General features: G+C 38.6%; 1 protein-coding gene across 2 annotated transcripts in view; it reads left to right on the top strand.

Annotated features, from left to right (window-relative positions):
• Positions 1–6,627, top strand: part of ANOS1 (anosmin 1) — a 184,399-nt gene extending 177,772 nt beyond the window's left edge. Inside the window, exons 12-13 of one of the 2 annotated variants that reach the window (XM_005283349.5) lie at positions 1,257–1,398; positions 3,003–6,627. In XM_005283349.5, coding sequence (XP_005283406.2) covers positions 1,257–1,398; positions 3,003–3,061 — 201 coding nt within the window. In that variant the 3' untranslated portion in view covers positions 3,062–6,627. The remainder of the gene's footprint in view (positions 1–1,256; positions 1,399–3,002) is intronic. The other variant, XM_005283348.5, reaches the window with a different exon arrangement.
• Positions 6,628–11,587: the final 4,960 nt, after the last annotated feature.

Consider the following 11,587-nt stretch of genomic DNA (forward strand, 5'->3'; position numbering starts at 1 on the left):
TGCTGCGCATACTTTAAATGCTCTGTCTGTCGGCACAGCAATTTCTTCTGGCAGGCAATTCCTGGAATGCTAGGTGTAGCTACCAGGTGGAGGTTACTTTGTGTTTGTTCAGTGTTTGGTTCCACAGACCTGAGTTTAATGCCAATAGTTCAGTTCTAGGACTAGTCCAGTGGATGGTTGTCTGGTGATTCAGCAGCCCAAACGACCTGGGGAAGAAGTTGAATTGAAGGTCTGATTCTTCACTGCATTTCCTTGAGTCATTTACAAGTGTTCATTCTCATTTGGAAATATTTTACACCTAATCTGCACTTATTTGTCTGACTGTAAATGATCGCACAAGGTGCAAAGCAGTGAAAAGTCTGGCCCAGGATTAATTAATCATTCAACTCTCACCACTTCAAAAATGGGATTAAAAATTCAGGGCCCATTCATTAGCCTGGGTAGCTGAGTGGATCTATACTAATCTTCACCAGCTGAGGCTCTTGCCCTGGACTCAAAAAGGCCATCCGTTTACAAATCAATGGCAACTAAAGACAGACATTGGCTTCTATAAAATATTTTATAAGACATACAATGTACTTGTTATTTGAAAAATAAATAAAACCTAGAAATAAACTCCATTCATGACACTGACACTTTAATTTCAGGAAACTGACTAGAAAATTGCAGTTGGAAGTATCTGGAAGTGGCATCACAAAATGTGCAAGTGAAACCTTTACTATAGGGAAAGCTGTATTTTAAGGGACAGAGGGAAGAATATCCTATAGGTGAACTCTATGGGTATGGTTACACTAGAAACGTTACAGCTTCAGGGCTGCAGCTGTGCCACGATAGCACTGACTCTTACTACAGTGACAGAAAGGGTTCTTCCATTGACCTAGCTGTGTCTACACTACGGTCGCGGTTGGTTTAACTACCTCTTTCATGGGTATGAATGTAGCTAGGTTGACCTAAGATCTAGGTGTAGACCAGGCCTGAGAACTGGCTTTATTTCAAATTCTTGCTCTGCCAAGTATTTTTTGATACCAACTCTTTAGGAACATGTAACCAAACCAAAAGAGTAGTGAACTACATAATAAATGTATGAAATCTTTAAAATAAAATCATAAGAAAACAATCTGTGGGAGTTGCAACACAATTTTAAAACAAGTATGTATGTGAGAAAGAAAGTATCTACTTAATGTACACAATTTCTGGATGAAGCAATTGTCTATTTCTGGTAGACATAAGAATTTATTCCATTCATATATTTTTAGGATCATTATGTGCTGACTGTCCCCAACCTGAGGCCATCAACGCTTTACCGATTAGAAGTGCAAGTGCTGACAACAGGCGGGGAGGGGCCAGCCACAATAAAATCTTTCCGAACACCTGATCTGCTGCCATCTTCACCCCACAGTAAGTGTTGTGATCTGACATAAAAGTATTTGGACTAGTGTACGTGCGGAGAAAGGCACTTAGAATATTGTCTACTGCAACAATTAAAACAAAGTCATGTTTTTATACTCTTTATACAGTGAGCAGTCTTAAACTGCTGTTTTTAGAGATATTATGGATTCCAGGGATAGTCCCTATAAATAAAATGGAGAATCCTGCTGCAACATTTAATGGCTCTGAAACCAGAATGAACTTTTTAATTGCATCCACTGTATATTTACTGCACAGTTTTTGTTTCCCCCCAATATATAAATACATATAAAGGGTAAGTGAACCCAATAATTTTAGAATATTTAGCACGTGAGTAATACTAGTGTTTCTCATAATCACTATCTTCCCTCTAATGTAACACTGCAAATTTGCACCAAGGCTTAGTAGAAACAACTGCTAAAAAAAAACAAAAGATCAGAGCCACAAACTGTTAACCAAGGTACGTCCGTAAATATTTTGTTATATCTAATGATCAGTTACACAAATATTGGTTCAGGTTAAAAACAAACAATCCACCTATTTGGTATTATAGGCTAAGATGGTAGCTCAGATTATCAGTCTCCAAAACCTGTTAAATCCAGGTTGCTCTTTGGGGGTGGGGTGGGGGAGGACTGCAAAAAGGTAGTTTAAGTGATCTGGTGATATTATCTCAGGACCTCAGGGTCATGTTGAGGCCATTGCAAAGTATTGTAGCAAAGAAACTACACGTGTGGCACAGCCAGTGCATTGCTTTGTGAGAAATCTATGGATAAGACATCTGGGATACAGTGGTGCTGTAGAGAGAAATGCAAGTAGTAAATAATTGGCTGAATTTAGGAATTAAGTCCTCTGATCACTGTAGAACCCTTACCAGTATGCCGAAGCCTTTAAATCATCCCAGAGCTACCAGCTGCAGAGGCGGCTGGGAGCCCCGGGGCTCAGGGGCGAATTAAAGGGCCCATGGAGCTCTGGGCCCTTTAAATCACCACGGGAGTCCTGCCGCCACTACCCCGGGGTGGCAGGGCTCGGGCGGTGATTTAAAGGGTCCGGGGCTCCAGCTGCTGTGAGGAGACCCGGGCCCTTAAAATCCCCGCTGGAGCCTGGCTGCTGAGGCCCCAGGGCTCCAGCAGCCGAGCTCGGGCAGGGATTCAAAGGGCCCGGTGCTCCTGCCACTGCGGGGAGCTCTGGGCCCTTTAAATCACCGTCCAAGACCAGCTGCCGGAGCTCTGGTGGTGATTTAAAAGGCCCGGGGTATATGTCAGCACAGGCAGAGTTTTTTGCAGGTTCAGGGCCTTGTATGCAATTATTCCACTGAAAGGATGGATGATCCAGTGGTTACAGTGGCAATCTGGGCTGTAAGAGATCCCGCTTCTAGTCTTGCTCTGCTGCAGACATTCTGTGTAAGTCACCTGGTATTTCAGTTTTCTGCCTGTAAAAGGGGTATAATAGCATTGCCCTGCCTTATAGAGGTGTTGTGGGGATAAAAATGTTAAAGATTGGGAGGTGCTCAGATATTATGGTAATGGGGGCCTAATTATTTTATCGTATATACAACAAAGGTTAAAAGTGGTGAATACCCTTTCTTCTTTATTTAGGGCCTCATCTGAAACAGCACCATCCACATCACTACAAGCCACCCCCAGAAAAATACTAGACTGCTTCAGATGATTAAACGAATAACTGAGAGAAAAACTGAGCTCCCACAAGAAGACCAGAAAAATGCACATCTGTAGGAACAATGAATCAATTTTTTCCAGTGGAAGTTATCATCCTGTATGATTTGTAGCCACTTCTACATAGTTTAAGCATGAAGAATAATATTTGTACCCATGCCAGGATGAAATGTACAGCAACTATCATGAAGTACCACCCCTATTCTGCTAACTGAAGATTGCATCCAATTCAACACATCTGAGAAAAATCAAATGTATGTTTGTTGTAATAACATTTTGTTTCCTAGGTTTAAAGTAGATGGAAGGGGTGCAGTGAGTAACAGAGGCTTTTGTTTTGCTAATCTTTATAACAATATCTGAGACATTGTTCTTTTATGTATACATAGCTTTGAAAGCTAGAGGGCAGATCTTCAGCTGGTGTAAATTAGCATCTCTCAGTGGAGCCGAGCCAATTTACATCAGCTAAGCCTGTACAGTAAATAGTTTGCCATTAAAGGATATCTCCATTTACCTAAAATAAGTGCACAACCGAATAAGTAGGAATAACAGATGCATACAGTTCAGTCTGCAATGGAAACTACTATTAACTCAACAACAAAAGTAGATCGTGCTTGCTGATGTATTTTCTTAGTAATATATCTATATTTTCTGTGGAAATGGTATCATGAAGCTCTCTCCTTAACAAAATGTGTTAACAAGGGAGATTTTCAAAGGCACAAATGGCAGTTAGGTGCCTAACTTCCACTGATGTTCTATAGTAGCTGGACACATGCCTTTGAAAATCTCTCCAAATTATTATTATTATTTTTTTTAAATATTTTGAAGGGAACCCTGTATTTTCCCTGTTAGAGAACTAAATAGGGAATGGTCACATTTTAGACATGAAAATTCCAAGGCTTATGTTATGTTTGGGGTTTCTTTGGCTTTTTGATGTGCATATCTATTTTCCCCAAGGATCTTTTGAACAGCAGAATGGATGTGCTGGCTACATGGTACTCCGGTCATAGAATTGTGACAATACATTGATGTCTGGAAGTCATTGGCTTATAATTTGACTGACTTTTTCAAATTCAGGCATGAAGGGCACCCTGTTCCTTAATCATAAGGGAATGCAAATGAGCTTCTTGTGCAATGTAAACAGGAAGAATAATTTGCCACACAGAGAGAGTCTTTAATAGTAAAGAGAAACTGCTTGGCTTTATAATCAGAATGATGGAAAATTTGTCTCTACATACGGTGGCCATACAAATAATCCAAGAAATTGCTGTCTCTGCGTTCTCATGTACAGATTCTGTTACACATCTTTAAACGAGAATAATACATATCAAGCTTTCTGTAACTTGAAATTGACAAATAACTTCATGGAATCCCCCAACAACAAGTGCCACAAAAACAAACAAACCCCAATCTGACTACAGATAAAGTTTCTGTACTCAACTTCTTCCTAAGATACCCTCAGAAGGGAAAATACTCCTTGTCACAACAACAATAAACATTCTGAAGAACACCAAATAAAAAGATAACATATCTGTGCTTGAAACTGAAAGAAAATGATTATGCTCAGTATACCATGGCACAGAAGAAATTCAAATACAGATCACCTGCATTGAAAAGGTTTGACCAGCTGATGTTACCAAGAGTCAAGAGCCCCATTGCAATTTCTGACTAGTTTGTTCATTCAGTTTTTCCAGTATTTGAATATTTTTTTAAAAAGACAACTCAGAGATTATTGCATTAATTCTGCCATTCTCTTTCTATTTTTCCTGATACTTGCTCCATGGGTGCATATATCAAAAAGGTAACTCCACAAAGCTGTCTTTAGGGTACAAGTCTTGGGCCTTGGATAATTACTTCACAAGGTATTAAGGGCTGTTCATGCTTTGGAGCTAAAAAACAAACAAACAACCTCCCCCCCCCACATACCATAACTTCTCTTCCCTATTACATAATGTGAGCAAACTTTGAAGGGAACTGTAACTGACAGAAGGTCAACTATTTTCACCCAGCTGAAATCTGACATGCATCTAGGTACACACATCTTCAGAAATAAATTACTATGTAATTTGAATAGGACCAATGCATGGCACCACTTATATATTTAAATTACATAGGACATAAGTAAGGCTAGGAAAGTGCTCTGGAGTTAGATTGTGACACCTAATTCCCTTAGGCTTCTCTGAAAACTTCAGCATAAATATTTTTACAGACTCTATTCTCTGTAGCGCTCGACTAAATCTAGAATAAATTGACTGATGTTAATAAAGTTATGCTGAAATCACATTGATATAACTGAGTGCAGAATTTGTCTCTTTGTCTTTTTGAAATCCAGTTTCAATGACAAACCTTGGATTCAAGAAGATAGAACTTGGCAAATTAACAGCTCTTGATTATTATATGATAGGTCTTGATTGTTGAGTGGAATGCCATATTCCTCCAAATGGTTTGAGCTGCTTGCTAGATTTGTTACTTTTTCTTAATTGGCTGTTTCAGGAGGAGACTAAAGTTCATTAAAATATTTATAAAATAGTCTGGAGGTTTTTATATATTTATATAAAGGTAAATTATTTATTATAGGACCAATCAGCCTAACTCAGGCAAAACAGTCTTTGAAGAACTGCTATTGAGTTTCGCCTGAGTAAGGCCAGCAGGATTTGACTCTTTATATTTTGGAGATAAAGGTGAAGGGCTTGGGAGTGGAATGAATAGATTGTGGTTTATAAACAGATGATTAAGACTTTAATCTTGCTCTTTAATAATCAGTTTCTCAACTCAACATTCAGCTATAGAAATTTCATGGGAATAAATTATCCTGAAATCATAAGAGTCAACCAAACCATCAACACATGGGGCATTAAATGATATTTTATTTGTTCTTAAATACCAGCCATTTTTCATATAATTATTTTAATTTAACATCATATATTTGAAGACTTTTATGCCTACATCCAGTGCGAGTTAGGCACCTCAGTACCTTGAGGATGTGGGTCTTAGTGTCTAATTCATAAACCGTCATTTACTGAATTGTACAGGTTTTATTACAGTTAATCTAATTTGACTGGTCTAAATCATGCTAACATTGCAATCAGCAATGGAGTTTGAAATCACTACTTGAGATTTTTAGTTAAAGATTTTTTTCTCAGTTCCTCAGTAATAAAGATCAAATATGGATAGTGGGATATTTCTAGGTACACTGCACTTTTACACCCATATATTACTAACTTACTTAGCATACTATTCTGATTGATTTATCAGTTAAATCCTGGATGACATACATTTTGTTTGCTAATGGAAAATTATAGGATTATGCCATTTTTGCTCTAAGATTTTTTTATGCATTTGAAACTATTTTTTACATTGAATGCTGTTTAAGAATGAGAATTTTTTTTCTTATGGCAGTTAATTTTTGAGCTTTTGATAGAGCAGAGTAAGGACTAGAAAATATTTCTATCTTAAAACTTAAAAGGAGAAAGGTTGTACCATACTAATATGGGTGCCATGTGGTATTCCCTGGGAATATGAAAGGGACAAGAACTTCTTACAAATAAAAGGTCTGAACTGCAAGATACTGAACACCCTCAACTTTCATAGCATTCATCTGTAGTTGAGGGCATAATGCAGCAACTCCCAGGTGGCACTAGTACCTTGCAAGATCATGCACAAAATCAAAGAAACACTGGTCTGTTCTTGCACCATTAATGCAAATAGGAATTTTACCATTGCCTTCAGTGGAAGCAGGATTGAGGCTGAAATATTCTATGGGTCTAATCTGAATTCCTTTCCTACCCAAGACTCTCATTGAAATCAGTCAGAGTTCTGGATATAGAGGCCCTGCTTCAGGAAAGCATTGCTATTCAGGACAGAAATTAAGCACACGCTTAACTGCATTGATGTTAATAGGACATAAGCACATGTTTAATTTAAACATGTGCTTAATTCTGTCTTGAATAGGAATAGATTTAAGCACGCCCTGAAGTGCTGTCCTAAATCAGCGCCTTAAAGAACATAGGATAAGGCCCAGACTGTTTTAAAACCCTTATACAACACTCTTAGAAAATTGATTTTTGCCCTATGTATCTGTAAAGGTAGCTATGATATTGACTTATTTATTAATTCCTTTTCTTTCCCTGTATGCCAAGTATATTCTGACATTTTTTATCAGTACCTGTGAACATCAATTACTATAAATACTGTTATGCAAACTTGTGCATTGTAACCCAGAATCTGATGCTAATAAGCTGTTGCATGTAGTTTAAGTAAATAAATAAAAACTTTATTTAAAAATGTAAATGAATACCTGCAGATGTGGATGATGGTTATATATGGTTTTGCATGCCCAAACTCATTGTTCAGTTATAGGCATGAAGTGTAATGACTGTCTTACCTCTACTGAATATATTAGTAAGGTACAATTTAAAAAGTAATTAACAGAGGTCTATATGTGAAATAATTTTTCCTTTTTACTTAATTATATTGTAATGCAGAGATGACAGAACTACTTATCTGTTGTCCAAATTGGCTGTAGAAATTATGTTCCTATAACTGTCATTTAAAGTCAATATTTATTTATGTATGTAATACAGAAAGGTTGATTTTTGTGTATGTGTGTGTCTGTCATGTTATTTAGAGCAAAAATGCTTCTTGTAAAAACATTTTGTAAAAAAAATGTAATTATAAATAGAGTCTGATATTCTGTTACTCAGTATTTTCATGTTTAGAATTTGTACATACTGTTTAAGTAATAAACTATCCTTCTACATGGAAATGTAGCTTTATTATCTCCTGCAGAAAGAGCTTATGCTTTTGCTTCTATTAATTCCTAGTCTTATCCTCTTCTTCCATAAGTCAGCTTCAAACTGCATATCTTTTCTGTGTCCATCTGTCTCATATCAGGTTCTGGAGAATGTTAATAAGAAAGCATCCTATTTTAATTAAGTATTTCAGAGCTTGACAGTCATCACCTCACAAGGCTTTCATCACATTTGAAATCATTATTCATAGTGTCGAAGTAGAAACCATTAACACCAACTTCTGCAGTATCGTGGTTTTTTTACTTTTGGAAGTGATCTCAAAAATCTCACACTACATTGGGATTTCACATGAGTGCTTTACATTCTGAAACAGTTACTTTCCGGCTACAAGCCTTCAGTAGAAAAATGTGACAGTGTTTCTGTTTAATATAAGAGAACACAGTGACACTATTCATTCACCTTTATTTTTACAAATGGATAGAGGAGGAAGAAATTAAAATGTTACCAATTATAAACCAATGGCTTAACCCTGCAAACTTTCCATGTATGAAACTTCTAGTGAAATCAATTGGAACTTCATGAATGACGGGCTTCTGAGTTTGATCCCATTTTCCCATTGTTAACAGTATATTATTTTAATTAAAGCAAACATCTAGCTTACTTCAATATCAGGGTTAGACCATTAAAAGTGAAGGAATCTCTCCTTCAAATGCAATACTGTAGATAAGGGATCGGCAACCTTTGGCATGTGGCCCATCAGGGAAATCCGCTGATGGGCCGTGGTGGTTTGTTTACCTGCAGCGTCCGCAGGTTCAGCCAATTGCAGTTCCCACTGGCCATGGTTCGCTGTTCCAGGCCAATGAGGGCTGTGGGAAGTGGTGTGGGCCGAGGGATGTGCTGGCTGCCGCTTTCCACAGTCCCCATGGGCTTATAATGGCGAACTGTGGCCAACGGGAGCTGCGATCGGCCGAACCTGTGAACGCTGAAGGTAAACAAACCATCCCGGCCCGCCAGCGGATTTCCCTGATGGGCTGTGTGCCAAAGATAGCCAATCCCTGCACTAATATATGTTCTGCTCCACAATCACTTAGGAGAGATGATGCTATTGTTTCCAACTAAGGATATATCAATGATACTTGTCAGTAAAGGTACTTGGATAGTATGATGATTGGGGTGGGAGGGAAATAAATTCCTACATAGAGGAGAAAGCAATGAGCTGTCATCATTTATCAGTTTTTCTGCAGCTATTATACACAGACTGCATAAAGGATAACAAATTAGAATCCATTCAAACTCCAGAAAGCTCCTCTCTCAGTAAAGATAAAAGCTTCATTGCAGCTGATCTTCAAAGTATATTCATTGCATTGCAGTACCTCATGAAGAAAATTAATTTTTACTGCTCTTTTCTTCTTTTTACAGGTGTTGTATTGTCATCATCTAGATAAATGCCAACCTCCCTGAGGAAGGCCTTGAGCCAAAATACTGGCCTTTATCCACTCACTGACAATACAACCCTTGTAAAAGAAATATACTATGAAGTGCAGTGAGGGCATAAGCTTTGAAGTTAGGATGACCAGACAGCAAGTGTGAAAAATTGGGACGGGGGTGGGGAGTAATAGGAACTTATATAAGAAAAAGACCGCAAAATCGGGACTGTCCCTATAAAATCGGGACATCTGGTCACCCTATTTGAAGTGCAGTCAAAGCATAAAATGCCAGTTGACTTGATGGAAGTGTGGTTCAGTATCTCCTAGTAGGACTACCCGTGTTTGCACTATTTGCAACGGCCTCCCTTGTTTGAAGATTTGAATATTGGCCATGCTAACAGCCTATATTAAAATAAATAATTAAAGATTTGGAGGTGCAGACTGAAACTTGATGCAAATATTTCATTGAGAGTACAACATGCTTCCAGACCTGAACAATTTATGATTACATGCTTTAAGAAGTTTTCACCTATGATGATGACTCATTCATGAAGGGACAACATTAAATGGACAATTCTAGCTTTTTCAGCAATCAAGTTTTTGATTAACTGTTGCCTCAATGGTATATTCCTGTTGAATTATTCTCTTCTCAGTTCTTCAAAGCCTATGCTTTCTCCCAAGACATTTTCTCCATCTCAAATGCAGATCAACTTTTGGAATATCTAAATATTGTTCCCAACTCCACCCAAGGGAATAATTTGTAATGAATAATATATTTGATGGATTAAACTCTTTTTTTTCCTATTTGCAAGTTGTCTGGGAAAAGAGTCTGATTTTTCTCAAATTTATTGATTCAAAATTCTTTGTCAGATAATTTCTACAAATGATTCTGGTTTTGTTGATGGCCACGAGAAAGTAGTTCATTGCAAGTAGCCAATATTCTAATTGAATAACTGAGAAATTTTGTTTAGACACATAGGGTCAAGTTGTTGGCTAATATACATGGTCAAACCCCATTGAAGTCAAAAGAGCTGTGCCCCTTTACAAGAGTAGAAAACATGGTTGAGAGATCACACAGTATGTTTGTTTCCTTATGGGGGTGGGGTGTGTGATGGGTGCCTCCCCCACACACGGCCTGAGTGGGTAAAAAGAACCAGTTAACCCTGTGACCGGCTACACCTGGAGAAGAGTCAGGGTTGATGAGCTTTAAGTGATAATGAAGCCCAGCTGGGCAGGGGCAGGCTGAGCTGCTCTAAATCAGAAAGTTGTGTGTAAGAAGGGGGATGCAGCACAGAAGGCTTGAAGTCACACTTGGGCCTTAGAGAGGGAAAGAAGGAAACCAGGGGAAAATAGAAGCCCTAGGATCCAGGGAAGGGTGTACTCAGATGTGGGTAGAGAAGGAGCCTGAGAGAGGTGAAGTAGGAAGTAGTTCAGGGGGACAGCAGCATGGTTTGGGACAGTATGCAGACCTTGGCTGCTGGATGTAGGATCCCTGGGCCAGAACCTGGAGTAGTGGGGGCACCCAGGTTCCCCTACCAGCCACTGGGGAAGTAGCACAGAGTAGGCAGTGGATGGGAAGACTAACTGAGATAGTCCTCCAATGGAGCTTTGATACCATGGAATGGGAGAACTGTAGTGACCTGGCTGGAGGGCCACGCCATGAAGAGGAAGTTACCTGACTCCAGCGAGAGAGCAAGGCCATGGGATGAGAAACCAAAGGAAGGGAATCGGACTGTTTGTGAGCTAATCCCCGATGAGCCACAAGGAGGGTACCCCAGCGGTGAGTTCTGAACTTCGTGACGGGGTCAGGTTTCCAATATGAATATTCACTGATAACAAGTCTCTGCACACAAACATTCAAAGTCAGGTTCAAAATCACTTTTCAAATGTATTCTGTAACATTTCCTTTCAATTTAAACACTACAGAATCTCTGTGAGTATGTCTGCAAATATTACCTAACTTCTTAGCTAGAAACCTCAGAAGATGAGCACAGAAAGATAAGGAAAGTGAGCAAAAACAATAGCAGAAGAATTCCTTTCCTATTTTCAATAACATTTGTGGGAAACTGCACTATTCACTCAGCACTATGCCCCACACTTCTAGTCTACCTTGTGCATCAGTTTGCTTTTAGAGTTTGCATTGAAAGCTTGCTGTGGGAAGCTGATGCTAATTCTTATAAGCCCCTTTTATAGTGTCCTTATAGCCTGGTGTTCTTAGAGAATTAAGAATTGTGTGCAGTTTTCCTTCCTAGAGCAGACTTCTTGTGTAGGTTTCTTGAATTTGGCTTACTGCATAGTATTTTGCTTATTGGCATAACCTACTTTATTGAAG

Source organism: Chrysemys picta, chromosome 1 (genome assembly GCF_011386835.1).
Source record: "Chrysemys picta bellii isolate R12L10 chromosome 1, ASM1138683v2, whole genome shotgun sequence".
Taxonomy (NCBI): domain Eukaryota; kingdom Metazoa; phylum Chordata; order Testudines; family Emydidae; genus Chrysemys; species Chrysemys picta.